The sequence below is a fragment of the Phalacrocorax aristotelis genome, chromosome 3 (assembly GCF_949628215.1).
Source record: "Phalacrocorax aristotelis chromosome 3, bGulAri2.1, whole genome shotgun sequence".
Taxonomy (NCBI): Eukaryota; Metazoa; Chordata; class Aves; order Suliformes; family Phalacrocoracidae; genus Phalacrocorax; species Phalacrocorax aristotelis.
This window is the reverse complement of record NC_134278.1, coordinates 119,640,164-119,655,095: the sequence shown is the minus strand read 5'-3', so window position 1 is coordinate 119,655,095 and position 14,932 is coordinate 119,640,164. Positions and strand designations below refer to the sequence as shown.

The 14,932-nt window shown below is 43.3% G+C and overlaps 1 protein-coding gene across 2 annotated transcripts in view; it reads right to left on the bottom strand.

The window, feature by feature from the left end:
* The window catches only part of LOC142055412 (protein ELYS-like), a 45,715-nt gene that overhangs the window by 11,018 nt on the left and 19,765 nt on the right, over window positions 1-14,932 (bottom strand). For both annotated transcript variants that reach the window (XM_075089347.1, XM_075089348.1), the window contains 19 exons: window positions 14,744-14,925; window positions 14,208-14,269; window positions 13,131-13,259; window positions 10,915-11,005; window positions 10,731-10,820; window positions 10,428-10,568; window positions 9,543-9,647; window positions 8,901-8,994; window positions 8,112-8,235; window positions 7,931-7,987; window positions 6,630-6,776; window positions 5,690-5,877; window positions 5,369-5,513; window positions 5,143-5,274; window positions 3,787-3,934; window positions 3,547-3,697; window positions 2,879-2,986; window positions 2,190-2,385; window positions 672-869 (listed from right to left, as the gene is read on the bottom strand). In XM_075089347.1, coding sequence (XP_074945448.1) covers window positions 672-869; window positions 2,190-2,385; window positions 2,879-2,986; window positions 3,547-3,697; window positions 3,787-3,934; window positions 5,143-5,274; window positions 5,369-5,513; window positions 5,690-5,877; window positions 6,630-6,776; window positions 7,931-7,987; window positions 8,112-8,235; window positions 8,901-8,994; window positions 9,543-9,647; window positions 10,428-10,568; window positions 10,731-10,820; window positions 10,915-11,005; window positions 13,131-13,259; window positions 14,208-14,269; window positions 14,744-14,925 — 2,488 coding nt within the window. The remainder of the gene's footprint in view (window positions 1-671; window positions 870-2,189; window positions 2,386-2,878; window positions 2,987-3,546; window positions 3,698-3,786; window positions 3,935-5,142; window positions 5,275-5,368; window positions 5,514-5,689; window positions 5,878-6,629; window positions 6,777-7,930; window positions 7,988-8,111; window positions 8,236-8,900; window positions 8,995-9,542; window positions 9,648-10,427; window positions 10,569-10,730; window positions 10,821-10,914; window positions 11,006-13,130; window positions 13,260-14,207; window positions 14,270-14,743; window positions 14,926-14,932) is intronic.

Sequence of the window (14,932 nt, the reverse complement as noted above, 5' to 3'; positions counted from 1 at the left end):
TTTGGTACGTCACTTGGGCAACTGCATGAGGAGCTGAATCAGGGAATCCAACTGACAGAGCAAGAGGAGGAGTAGAAGGGGGCAACTTTCAGATGGACCAACTTCATTTGACAGCTCTACGAGTGCGAGCCCTGGTGCAAGGCAAGAAAGAAAACGGAGAACTTTAGGGATGGAGAACAGACAACAATACAGTTCTCTTCAGCAGGAGTCTATTCTTGCCACAATTTAAGCAAACACGGCCTTGCGAGAAGAGAGACTGAAATAAATGCAGCTCAGGGCTTCTGTTGCTTTCAGAGGTGTTTCATTCACAAAGCTTAGCAAACCCAGACAAGTGGCTCAGTCTATATTCCTTACCTTCCTGCCATAGCACCACCTGAAAGGTGCAGTGGGAAGATGACCTAGCAATCTGGAACAATCCCAGCTCCTAACAACACCTGAGTGAAAACCGCCAAGGGCACCGGCGTTTATGATGAGGATGTTCCTGCAGGCACGTGATGCTACAGAAGGTCTAACAGAACCTTTTTTGGACCAAATTCAGGTCTGCCGTCCTGATCTGCAGTTCCAAGTCTCAACAGGACAGAAGGAGTTTTGGCAAATGTGAAAAAAATCTAAATCAAATCACAGCCTATAAAGCCTTTCACTCCCAAAATCAGTAACTAAGCCCAGCTTACCCCAACAGTCCATTTTGCAGTCAGGTTCTCTTCCCTGAAAGATATTCTTGGTTCCTTTGCTCGTAGCGGAGGAGTAACTGATCGCCCTGGAGATGCAGAGGGAGTTGCTAGGGGTGTGGTGCGAAGGCTGGATCTGAGAATGGACTGAGGAGTAAACCCAGCAAACCCAGAAGCAGATGTGGCCAAAAGTTTAGCTCTCTATCAAAAGAAACAAAGATATTTAATGTGAAGCCAGCTAAATCCTCAAAAAGAAGAATTCACTTGTTAAAAGTATTAGTTTAAATTACAAACTGAGTTTGTAGCAGCAGGGAGGACAAAGTTTAGCCTCCGCGCTGCTCTTTTTCCAAAGGTACGAAAATCTTCGTGATGAAAACCCATGGTTTTTAGGTTTCTTCTGGCTTTGGTTTAGGTTGGTTTTTTTGTTTTGGGTTTTTTGGGTGGCTTTTTTTTAAAAATGCCAACACAAAATGTCATTTTTCAAACTAATTTCCTGAGAAAACAAGGATACGGCATCTTGTCGTCTGCAACCTTATCTCCCATCCCAGCACCTTTTGCAATTTCTACACTGTTCTTCTACAAGGCATACAACCTCAAAGGTTACCCCGGATAGGGTCACTGGAAACACTGCCATGCAAAATGGCCTGCAGCAAACCAATAGCGACAGCTTGTTTTATCACTAATCATTCAAGCCGCGCACTAGACTAGATTAAGTGGCGCTGCCGTAAAAATACCTACACACCTTCATCTAGAAGCATTCATGGTCTTCTTACCTCAGCTCAACAAAGATTTTTCCACAATTGAAAGGGTTTAAAAGGAGCATAAGGAAACTACCTGAATGACATGGACAATATTTAATGAGAAGAAAAAGGTTACAGTTCAGAGAGATCACGGCTATGTTGCTCACAGGTAGGCAAAGGCACAAAGATCAGCACCACAAAGATAGGTCGGGTGTTATTTCCTTGCCGGGTGCAGAGTTTGATGCAGTGAATGGAAACACAGTTTCACACAAACCATTAATAACTAAAATCACTGCAAAAAGCCATCACTGAACTGGACAGAGACTGACATCACTCCCTTGTCATTCACCTCACGGCATTAAGAAACTGAAGCATGGGCATTCTTCCTGGTAGGTATCCAAGTCAAACTACACAGAGCTACCCAGCGCTTGCTTGAGTAACGAGATGGATCAGCTACAGATTGCACCTTCAGGTATCCAAGTATATTGGAAAGTCCAATTTTAACTCGCTTTCTTACACGCAGTAAAAACAAGCGTATTTCACAAAGCTACGGGACAACGTGCATACTGCAATTACGTTAGAACTCAGATTTCCCTCTTCAAGACAGTTCCCAACGTGCTGCTTCCAAAAGGACCGTATACACAATAACCACATGCTTACTGAAAATACTCCACCACTTGAACCCAACAGTGTTTGTGTTAAATACTTTGGCGGTTTCGTTTAAGCAAACTTCACAGGCTTTTGGTTTGGTTGGTTGTTACTGGGTTTTTTAAATACAGACCTTGACCACAAGAGGAGTCCTTAGTAAATTCAGCTCTGATGCCGCTGAACAGTTCTTTTGTGAGATGGAACCGTGCGTATTTGAATTCAATGGGCTGGATGCCATGAATGAAGCCGGAGCTGTGCATGGTGACTGCCAGATACCGCCCTGTGCTGCAGAACAGGAAGGAACAGGACGAACCACCAAATCCAGCAATCTGTTAAGATACACAATTTAGGATATGAATAAAGAAAACAAAAAAATCATGCTGACTTCAAGAAAGCTGGGATGATACAAAACAAAAACATTCAGTGAACAGGAAACACAGGGGAACCCTCGCTGTTGGCGAGATGTACCAGGCCCGTGAAGGAGTTACAGGCATCTTCTTTCTTTTTAATTGTTTCTTTACATTTTGTACTTCACTTCCTAAATCACTGCTTCTGAGGCAAGAGTCATCCAAGTTTAAGTTGCACAAGTGATGTAGTGCTCATGTCAGAAGAAAATGCATCTACATTCCAATGCTGGCACCACTTGAGAGTCTCCACTGAGCCGTATCCCTAAGTTGACCTTTTCTTTAACAGAGACAAGCCTAAATGCAAACCGAACACTTTGCAGCAAGCACAGAAAATACACACACACAGACACATACGCTTATGTATACGTGAGGAGCAACACCTTGCTGAAATATTCGTTCTGTACATCTACTATACCTGGAACATTTTTGCGAGATTTTTGTGACTGGTGTCCCAACAAACGCATCGCGCAACTCTGCCTCAGGGAGAGGATGTGTTATGGCTGGTGGTTCTGTAACTCTAGGACTAGAAGTAAAAGGAAAATGTAACTGACCTTCATTCCCCTGGAGACCAAATATACCAGAATTCACAAGAACTCACCTTTATTTGACCACACCACCTGTCGGAAAACCATCTGACAACTAACAGCCTCTTTCCTGCTCCTGCTAATTCTGCCTGGTTTTAAGTAAAAGAGGCAGAAACGAAGCAGAAACTGGGCAGGAAGTGGGAAAAGATTACGATTTGGTCACACGCCCAAGCCTATCAAGATCTGTCCACCAGCGGCTTGATGGTAATCATAGTTTTAGCTGCAGCTGTCTTACATTGTGTAAACACATTTACCGTGATGTAAAGAGATGTATTTGCAACACAAAGACTGTCATGGCAGAAAAACCCTCTCTCCAAATGTTACGCTAAGACGCATTGATGCCTGAATGGTGCGTTTTGTTTGGCTTTTTTGCACTTCCACCGCTTCAGTCAGGTGCACCTCCCCTCCAAAACACTAACAGAATTCTAACGGATTTTTCTCTCTCTCTTTCTCTCCAAGCACGTAGCTCAAGACTAAACCTCGTTCAAAGGCTGCTTACCTATCGTACTGTGAGCAACTGGGTTTCTGCTCACTTCCTACCCACACGTCGCCAATTTTGGACAACATGTTACTGATGAAAGTTGCTCTTGTCTGCACATTTCCTGCACGAGCTTGTTTCGTTACTGTCGATAATGGCTTTGGTCTTGCGACTGTAAAGCAAGAGGGGACAAAATTAGCAGCCTGTGTAATCCAAGCAATGGTTAGTTGTCCATTCTATTTCCCCTCCCCTAAAAATTACCTGCTCTTAAGACCGATGAAGGCAAATGGTAAGGCTTGGCTCTCTCTACAGCCAGCTTCCTCTGAATTCTAGGAAGGATCTTCCCATATTGGCCTAATATGGAATTTCTGGCAAGCGCTCTCTCTCTCAAGCGAGGATCATGATCATTCTGATGAATGAAAAACCCAAAGCAAAAAGTTCACTGATTACAAGGGATTCATCGCACAGAACTCTCGCTGCTATTGCTAATTAGCGAATACATTTCCTCTACAGATGTAGTAAGACACATCCACTGCACAGAACAGCAGCAAGCTCAACCCATCAGCACACACCAGTTTCACCCAGTATTTTTAGCAGAGCGGAAGGAAGACTAGAATAATAACAGGACCTACGACTTTAAGTAAAACAGTTCTGGCACCCAGCACAGCCGTATTCTGATACACTTGATAGCACCTGCAATTGTTAAATGGCTGACAACATAGCAGGCTTTCCCTTGTTTTTCCTGAAACGCCGCTGACCGAGACAACTGAATACAGAGGGCAGCGGCCCATTACGTTGGACAAAAGGAAGCCGGTATTGGAACGACGAAGAGAAAGCTACCTACACGCACCTTCCGGCTGGATCAAAGTTTTCAAGTGCACGAACTAAAACTTCCAAAACCACCCCATGGCTTTGCTTCGCTGGAAAACTATGCTTCCGGAAAAGCGCAAATATGTCACGGATCCACAACGGAAGTTCACCTAACACAAAATTTGATCTGGCTATTTTGAGATACAGAAGTTGGATACGAATTTCTGTCCTAAAAGTGGTAAAATGAACGTTGTGGAATTGCAGAGCTCACGCTATGACTTGGGGAAATAAACAAGAAACACCCCAAACAACCCACAACACCAATTTTACCCATGGATTGGCATCCAGGCGGCTCTCAGCTAGAGAAATCTAGTTGCGTGCAAGACACAGGAGATGACGTACAACGTACTCGTCATTCCGCGGCAAGGAGCGACACAAACAACTTTCAGTAATCTAAACCATACATGGCATACGTCTCCGAATAACTGACTGGTAAGATTGGCTGACAGGAGAGATTATATATAGAGATATATATATATATATTTATTCCTCAGATGCAAACAAACTCTTTTAGTGGAGTCAGCAAGGGTCTGTACCATTTGATTTACAACATCACAGGGTACCTCTGGAGTAGTGAAAGATCTTGGTCAACTTTTACATTCAGCTGTAACGTAAGGTGTAGAAACCCATTCCTAGCATTTCAAAGAACGGTGTGAAAAACAAAGCAGGATTTTTACTGAGTACTACCAAAACCGGTTAGTAACACCTAACAGGAACTCGCACGCTTGACAGCACTTTTGCCCTTACCATAAGATTAGCCTTCATTGACTGGTTCAACTGTAGTGCTGCGATATAGTTGGCACGCTGCAGATGGTGGACTAAAAGAATTTCTTGATTCTGAACACCAGCATTGGTCTGCAAAAACTTCTCCAAACACTTCTGTGAGAAACAGCACATTTCAAAAAATGTATTACGATTCTGCCTCTTCTCTTTCCAAAGAGACGATGAAGATTTGCTTCTGGTCCACACTTACTTGTTCAGTGTCTGTGAAAGGCAGCTTCAGTAATTCTTCCATGAGTCCCATCTCCTGACAGACTTCATACATGTGCTTTAATAGCTCCTCTACGTTCACCTTAGTGGCGTGCTGCTGCAACAGACCCCAAGCCTCCACCATGCACCTGTAATTGTTTTTTTAATTGAGACGTAAAGGAACATGAGTAGTATAACCAGAAAGATGCCCCACAATTATTCTATTGCAAGTTTAAAGGAAATTTAAGGGATCGTGATTTCTATCACTTGTTCTCCACCTTTCACAATATCGGAATGCAAAAGGGTGGGAGAGCTATTTCTTTACCTATTGGACAACAGCACAGTGAGGAAAAGCTGCACTTCACTATTGCTTGAGATTGATGGCTTCATCATCTGCATGTATCTGAGGGCTTGCCTCTGCTCTCCTCGGCACATGAGGGACTGAATAATTCTCACATGTTGCCACGACACAGTTTTGATTGTAGCTGGATGAAAGAGCAGGGCCAGGGAATTCTGTAGAAGTTAGAGATCAGGTTTATTAAGATACATACATACACACATGCACCCAACAACAGTATTCAAAAGTTTCTTAAGTCAGGGTGGAGGTCTGTTAAACAAACCTGGATGATGACTAAACAACGAAATCCTTGCTACAGGACAGGTAGATATAAATTCTTAAGCATTTGCAGAAGAAAATTCAGTTAACCGTACAGAACAAAGTCAGTCCTTTAAAGGGAGTAATGCACCCTCTTCTAGGTTAACCAAATCTCTGTATGCAACCATCACTCCTTATAAACGCAAGTTATTCTCCCAGGCAAACATGTTTGATTAACGTCGTGACAGGCAAAGAACAACCCTCAGCATCAGAAAGGACATGATTTGGGTTGAAAAGTCACTTTTGCAGTCTTCTGTCTCAGACCGCAAAGCTAGGATCGTAGTTTTAATCCTTCAAGTACCCAAACCACTCTTTTTGAGAAAGCGCTCAACTGCTCTGGTGAAAACAACCTAAACGGGCAGCTTCGACAAGTCACATATCGAGCATCAGTAAAGCTGATTTCTTCATTGTCTTAATCAATTTCCTGTCAAAGTAATTACAACTAAATTTCAAATCGTCGTTTTTTGCTGAAGATGCCACAGCAGTATCACAGAAAGCGCTTCTAACGTTTTATCACCTGTTGTTAGCTAGGCACCCGTTTTTGAAAATCACTGTATAAATCACAGCTTTGCACTGCAATGGATGCCTACCCAACCGGTAACGTACGTACTTCATAATCGTTGTGATCCAGAAGCCAAAAGCCTTGAATAAGCTTCACAAGACCCCAGGGGATAGCAAAGGCAGTTGGGAAGGAGTCAATTGAAGTTTCCCTTTTATTCGGAAGGGAATGCATGATATCCAGCAGCAAGTAAATTGTCTGATACCAAGCATCTAATTAAGGCTAATAAATTTGCCAGACCAACAATTTATCACATTGCCTTTAGAAAGACAAGGAAATGAGACTACAGAAGCCGTGGGAAGCAGAAAATACTCATGAATTAGTCTTGCCCGTTTATGCCAGCATTACCTGAAGAGAGTCAGGTCCTAACAAGAAAATTGCACTCTGAATAAATAACCAGAAAGGAAGACTCTCTGATTTCTGCAAGGCATTCAAAAAGGTCACCTTTAGATATTTAAATGCTTCCGTTCAGAACTCAGGCTCCCTCTTTGAGCATGGGAATGCCCAACGCTTAATTATTAAAGCAAACAAATTCTACACTTGGTTTTTTCCCTTGTTTCCAGCGTATATAAACCAATGCAAATTAGGGCGTCCTTACAACACAACTTTGCTCGGAATGATCAAAACTGGATTTAAAGCAGTATGTGGATCACTCCGTGGTAGTGCCATTTCCTCTTTCTGACACCCGTTTTTAGGGACTGTTCTAATAAGACAGCTCCAGGGCACAGCAGTTTTTAAACCCCTTGCTCTCTAGTCTTCCCTCTCGGGTCAGGCAACGAACAACAAAAGCCATTCTGTACATTTCAGCGGCTTAAAAATTAAGGTTCTGCCCAATGACTTGTCTCTCCCTCTCTGTTGGTTATCCTGCGTGCCTGCACTCTTCACAGAACAAAAGCAAGCCCTGTTAGCTGGGCTGGAAAATGGATGATTTTGGCAAAAACCAGGTCCCGGTAAACCACTGTTAGAAATCCTTTTGCTCTGAAACGCCACGCTTTAGTGCATCGTTCGAGGAAGCAGCCATTTGCTACAGGCATGGGTGCCTTGAAAAATCAGAAACTGCGTTTAAAGTTTGAGAAGAGCTAAGGGAGATTTCCATCCTTAACATTCTTTAGGAAACCTGTTTCCTCATATCAGAAAAGACCTTGGAACAAAACATTAAAACAAAAATAATCCTAAAAGATCCACAGTACAAAGAAAGGAAACAATGCAACTTGATTCTAAACTAAATGGTTTCACTGGCATTGTGTTTGAAGCATCGTTTAGAAAACGTATTAAACACGTAGGTGGCAACCATTTCAGAGCACCGATGTGCATATCACGAGGGTGTAACAGAAATAACTCGAAAAGGATACAATTGCATGCTTGTAGCTTTCTTCAACGCTTTCGAGCAAATAGAGATCCAGCAGTGCCTGAAATGAAGAGTTAGAAGTTTTTTAGAAACTCCTCTCTTTGATAAATCATTGGCTTTTGGGGAGGGGTGGCCTGGGGGGAGGTGGGGTGGCGGTGGTTCTTTTCAGTGAACGTAACACTCACATGTAAACTAGCAGGTGGATATTTCCCAGTTCCTCCTCCATCTCTCTGCCACAACTTCTCAACTTGGTCTCCTAACTGGGAAACCATTCCATCGATCATCAAGCAGTCAGAATCCCATTTTCCTCTGCAACAAAAGGTAGCAAGGATTTGGACAGAGTAAAACACTAATTCCACCCTCTCAGTGTAACAGATTGCCTCCAGTCAAAAACAAACAAACCAGATGGGTCCGTACACGCACCGTTCCAATTACAGAGGGCTGCCCTTTCAAACATTACATTCTTCAAAACCCCATCACACTCTCCTGCTGACTGCCACGCTACCCTGTAACTTCCCAATGACAAAAAGCAGAAGCAGCACACCAGACGCCGTGTGCTTCTAAGGAACGCACGAGCCCGTATGTAAGTTACCTGAGAAGTAAGCTAAGTAAGGTGAACTTCAAAGTCAATACCTAACACAGTGCAGCTTCCACCTTAACTCATCTTGCAGCGCCTTGTTCGCAGTGCCACAGCCTAAGCTTCTTTAGGTCCTCGGTCAGTTTTCAGCACAAGTGCCAAAGGAAAATCTTGTCTCACCTAATACAAGGCATATCCCCTAGATGCTAGGAAGCTCGTCCAGGAAACAGGGTTCACTTTAGGAAGTGACTTTTATCCAAGAGCCAGCAGAGCGCTTGGTGTGCCAGCTACACGTAACTCTGACCGTCTGCTTAAATTACACAGATGTACAAAAGCCTTTCACTTCCACTTGTGAACGAGTAGCGGAAGCCTCTTTGAATTTCCCTCTAAGTCTTACCTTGATAAACGCTCAAGTTTCTGTCGATGACCAGCGTAGTAGCTCTGAATCAGAGGGTAATTGTAGAAAGGTCTAGACAAATGCATATCCTCATCTACAGGCAATACAGTAAAAGCAAGTTAAAGAAGTAGTATCACATTTTTAAGCTGAAATTTTTGACTAAGACGACAGAAGATCACACAAGCTAAGCATCAAGAAGGACAGGCAAGGCTCTGCCTTTGAAAGAAGCCAATCCTCTTTCTGCCTTTGCTGAAAGACACATAAGGCACAGGACTAGTTATTTCTTTAAAATCCCAAGCATTTCAAGCTCTGGGCGTAAGCAGCTCCTTGAATCGGAGGCTTATCGCTATTGCTAAGAAACCTCCCGGAAAGAAACTGCTTGACGCTTGGACTTGATGATCTTAGAGGTCTTTTCCAACCTGAATGATTCTACGATTCCACGCTTGCATTATTCTACACTATCGAGTTGAAAAAATACCAGTCAAATCTCAACTTCAGCAACAGAACTTCAGCATACGCTGTCACCGAAGCAACACGACTTCTTACTGACAAACATTTACAAAAACATGGCTAAGCACGTGTTCGTAGGAACCACTTACTGGGTCGTCCCCTTGTGACAAATGTAGTACAGTTTAGGCTTACCTAAACCCTCTGGCAGGAGACTCGATCGACAGAACCAGAGGACCACTTGTGCGTACAGAGAGATGAGGCTGGTCACCACCTGCTTATTCGTCAAGTCTGCAAAACCTGAAAAAAGGCATAAGAAGATTTTTGCTATGCAATTCCTTTCATTTTTACAAAACTCCCTTCATCACACTACAGAGAATGGAGAAAAATATCATGGTAGACGTCTTTCCCTTTGCATTTTTCACTCGGTATCACTTCCTTATTTGCAGAAAGAACCCACAATCGCCACCAAAACAAAAAGCAACCCCCACAAAGAAGCAGAGTCACTAAAGGTTAAAGAAAAAAAGGAAAGCCTGAACTATTAAAGCCTCTCATGAAGAAGACACCTCTTCTTCACGTAGCAGAGACTTTTACCATCACAAACGGATATTGTCTCTTTCCCTCCATATGCCAAGAGCAATTTGTCATACAAAAAGCTATAGACTGGCAAGCAACTTACTTTACCTGTTACTCATTCATGCTTCCTGTATATTTTTAGTCATGTGAAATACCAGGGTGGCTTGCAATCATAAATTGCTAACTAAGAATCACAGAGAGACATTTCCAGCATTACAACATTCAGCGCCTGTAATTTCAACCCAGTTGCTTACACAGCTTCTTGCTGAATGTAGCCTCCCCTACCCACGTGCACAAACTCCACAACACACTGTTTCCCTGTTCTCCAGGCGTATTGAGTGGCAGTCCCAGCTCCTCCGATTTAGGCCCCTTCTCCCAGCTACCTTTGACTGCCTTCCAATCATCAAACACAACAACTAAAGCTCATGTTTCCACAGTTACAGCCCAAGCATAATTCCGAGCCTTAGGAAAATGTACCCGAGATTTAGAAATACCGTTACAAACCTTTCTCCGTGAGCTCTTGTGCTTCTGTGAGAAAACAGTTTAAGACTGTGCTAAGGTTGCTGAAAAGCAACTGGCAGTGCTGAAGAGACTGTAACGTCTGTGGGTCAATGAAGTTGCAGGAGCCATCAAACAGCGGAACACCTTTTCAAGAAGAAGCATTAAATTGTGAGCCTACAGAGCAATTTCAGAGTTTCAAAGTACACTTCAAGAACCGCGGCCAATATCCTATACCAGCAGACTACTGAATAAGCTCAGCTAGAAAGAATGATTTTACCTTTGCAGAATGACTACACTAGTACTCACATATTTGGTCCAGTTCGTCTTTTGTATAGACCACTTTGTTCCATGTCCACTCAAGAACAAACCGTAAATTAGCAGCAGAACTTGGCTGCTCTTTAAGGAAAAAAAAAAAAGAGAACAAACCAGGAATGAATCAACAGTTTCAAACTAAAAACCACGCAACATAAACACACATAACAAGTATTACCTTCAGATGTCCAATGCTTAATGCATCCGGTCAGAAGTTCTAAAGAACCTGTCTGGACAGCAGCTGACAAGACCGCTTCTAGCTGCTCCTCCTAAATGCAACAGACAAAATAAAAGGAGAATCCTACCCCCTTTCAACATCCAAACCAGCAACAGGAAATGTCTGCTTCTAACCGTGCACTCATTCAGACATCACAGTCAATTAGTACACGTACAAGGGATTCCACGCTCCTTCTCTTAATTCTAGCCACAGCCTGGACTACTTGTTGGTCTGAGGAACACAGGAAACTTTTCCTCTGACATGTCAGCTTCCTACAGGCTAATTCTAATCTTTATTCGCATGCCTCTGCATTACAGCCTCAGTTTACTGAGTTCCAATTAACTCTTCCCAGTACCATCCCCTGCTAATACCCATTACGTGTGTCGTGCATGTAAGTTTGCCATCAGGAATGCACGAAGGGGACAGAACAAACAGAGCTCTGCAATGTTTGCATGGAAGCAGTGAAGCCAAGGTCAAGCAGCTTCCTAGACTATGAAGATCTGAAACAGCTCCCACACCCAAAACAGTTATGTAACTTATATATCATACATATATATGTTCTAGAATGAGAGAAAAGAAGTGAAACATCTAAATTCTAAGAGGTTTCAATTTTAAGCTCTTCAAGCACTCTATTTTAAGGTAGTGGGAGTCCTTCAGAAGGGCAACACACAGATCTGCACAGACGCGCGCTACTAAGTAGTAGCTTATTGCAGCTGGTGTCTTGATACTTTTTTCAGGTGAAGGGATCCCCCATAAAATTGGTTTTGGTTTGTTTGCTTGCTTGTTCTTTTTAAACACATCCACAGATATCTTTCCCTTCTAGGTAAAATCTTCCCATTCAAAGCCATCTCTACACATTAGGATAGATATGTGAGCTTTCCATCTTTTTCTGAAAACCGGTTTCAGACAATGCAACACACCGACTACTACTTACGGTGGCAAACAAAAGCCAGACTAGGTTCTAGAGTCTAATTCTGAAATTTGCCCTACTAACATTCAAAAGAAAACCCTGCTAAAATGCCTAACAAGTCTTTGGACGAGGTAGTCACAATTCAGCAAAGGTTATGAAAAAATGTCTTCCTTTCTCAAGTTATTTCCAAACTGGAGTTGACATCAGATCATCCAATTTGACTGTAATAGTCTACATCAGGCTTGCAAAATGAACAGTCTAGGGGCTAGGTCGACTTGCCAAGAAATTCATTTTAGCCACCAGCCTGTGCAGAAGTGCTCTTTGCCCTAACACACGTCCACAAATCTGGTGAAGGATCCAGCAGAGGGGAAGATGAGAGTAGTTGAAACACTACTCTCCCCTTCCGACTAATTGCTCCACTGTCTGATGACTACCTAGCCGGTCATTTAGCTTCGATCCTGCCTGGGTGAAGGTGGCTGGTTCATCCCAAAGGCTCCATCCCTCAGGAAAATCCTTCAGATGAGAGAGAAAGGCTGGTGCACTGCAAAGGGAAAACCTATGAAGGAGGGGAGTGAAGTCACTACGGCGGCACAAAGCAGACAGAAGACACACGGGTGTCTTGAGATAAAGGTGTTTGAGCCGTTGCAGCAGCAAGAGGGCAGCTTAAGAGGAGTAAATTGGGTGACTGTAGCACAAGGCAAAGGCAACAGAGCTGAAGATCTGCTTTGAGAGGCTGCGGAAAAGCCTACTGATGAAGGGAAAATGAGGGGAAGCGGTGACGCAAGCGTCACATAGAGCTGCCAACAGTTAATTGTTTGCTGCAGCCCACTTCCTTGGAAGCAAATGATCACGTACAGTGCAGCAAGTGGATGTTTGCAATAGCTCGCATCCGAGCGAGACACCCCCTTCGTCAGCTCCTGCACTGAACCTAGCGCTCGGAGAAACTGACAGGGATGAAGCTTGTTCTGAGGGAAGAATGCTTTCTGTTGGACATGACCAGCAGCGACTGCGCGCTTCCTTGTCCGTACCTGTGGCACAGAATTAATAGATGGATCCTGAAAGACAGATCTATTAGGGCTGTTCCCTACCAAACGCAGGAGTTTGGATCGAAGAATACTATCGCTTCTGCTAACTAAAGTTAACACCTGCATTTCAACGCAGCCTGCAAATAATATGAAAAGCAGACTTTTTTCACATCTTGTAGCTTCTACAGCCCCGTCAGACAAGAGGGATGTATTTCCCCCTTGGCTCCCTGATACGCACTCACCTGACTCAAACTGGATGGCTGGACATCAACTAGTCTCGGAGACAGCAAGCCAGCTACAAGGCACCTATTGTAGCTATCATGGATGGCTTCCCTTATCGAAGGACCGGACTTCTTTAAAAAATTCAAGGTCTGAAACATCAATCAAAAACTTCAGATTAAGACAACGTTATTAATCAGTCCCTAAGGTTCTGGATGACCACCAGGAGAAATAATAGGAACGTTGCCTTCAACTGTCACAAAGCCTGCATCAGTAACACGCTCTAGGTTAGCAATCTGAGTAAGCATTACTATGTAGAGCCTTAAAGACGGCAGCCAAACTAACGGTTCCAGCTTATAAAAACAAAAAAAAAATCCCGCAAAACCAAAACATCAGCCCTTGCAATGCTTAATTACATATTTTCTAGCTCCTCTGCCAATCCACAGGCCTCTCTTCTTCCCTGAACGCTGACACAAAATACATTCCGTTGAAGGTAAAACTAACACACGACTTTAAATCGCACCTCGGAAGACCCTTGCTATGCTTGTTCATGCAGAACCTGATTTATGTTGGAAATATTTAGTGAGCTGAAACTTAATTCAAAATTATCTGATACAATCTGTGCTGTGGCTCTCAAGGTAGAATTTGGCTGAGTTTGGGAGAAAAACAATTCATTTCTTCCTAGAAACTCTTCCACAATTTTTCCTCTCCTCCATTCTGTCCTCCTGTTGCAAGTTAATCAGGGATCAAAACCCTAACTCAAGACTACGCAGGCAGTTGGGCTCATGGGTAATAAAGAAGTAACCGCTTTCCCCAACTCGCACAATACTTTTGATCTTGCTCCTCCAGCAACGCTCTGTTCCTTGCTAGACATTCAATCCCTGATGCCGCTTCAACAGGAGACAGTGGTAGTTTTACAACCCCAAGAGTGGACCTGAAGCATTGCCATTTGCATAAAACTGGCAGGATACAGTCACAGTTACGCGTGTGGATGGGCAGGAGGAGCGTAAAATGGTCTCTGACTCTGAAAGCAGTGCAATAGAAAACTTAGAAAAGGTACACCTCTTGACTTTCTCAGTAAAGATACAGTAAAAGATCACCTCCTTCTGGAAGCCGGTGCAAGTCACGTGAACAACTCCAGAGTTCAGCAAGCACGTACCATCTGCAGAGACAACAAAGGTTTGACAGCGTTCCATACTCTCTCAGTTATGGTATCGCCAGTTTACGTTGTTTTAATAGCAACGTCTGGAACGATAGAACTGAGTACCCGTTTTCTTCATCAGATCGCTTACAACCTTTTTTAAAAAACATATTTACTCAGTGTAGAAATTTTATCTCCGGTGCTATCAAGGTGCTGTGCTTTGAGCTTCAGTTCAAAGGCGTTTCATTTTATAGCCACCACCGCTTCACAGGCTCCGTTACAAAAGCACCAAACCCCAGCACTCAGCAGACCCTCCGATCTGTTTCACAATAGTTAATAATTTGTCAGAACAACGTAATCAGAGTTGGGCTGGGGGGGTGTTGGGGTTTCTTGCTTTGGCTTGGTTTTCACGGGACAAATAACAAACAAGAGAACCAATAATGGCATTTGACCTCACTTTAAGCTTTTCGCTAATCAATGCAGCAAAACACCTACCGAAATTATAGGTGCTTGGATTAAAAAACTGCTCAGGTGGTGGATAAGAAGGAGGAACTCCTCGACTTAGGCTCCGCTCATGTACCACAATATCCAAAATGAGGTTTGGAGAAGTCATGCTTACTACAGTATCCAGTGACCACAATGCAAAATAGGGGCAATCATGAAGGAATTCTTCTGGCCTGAAAG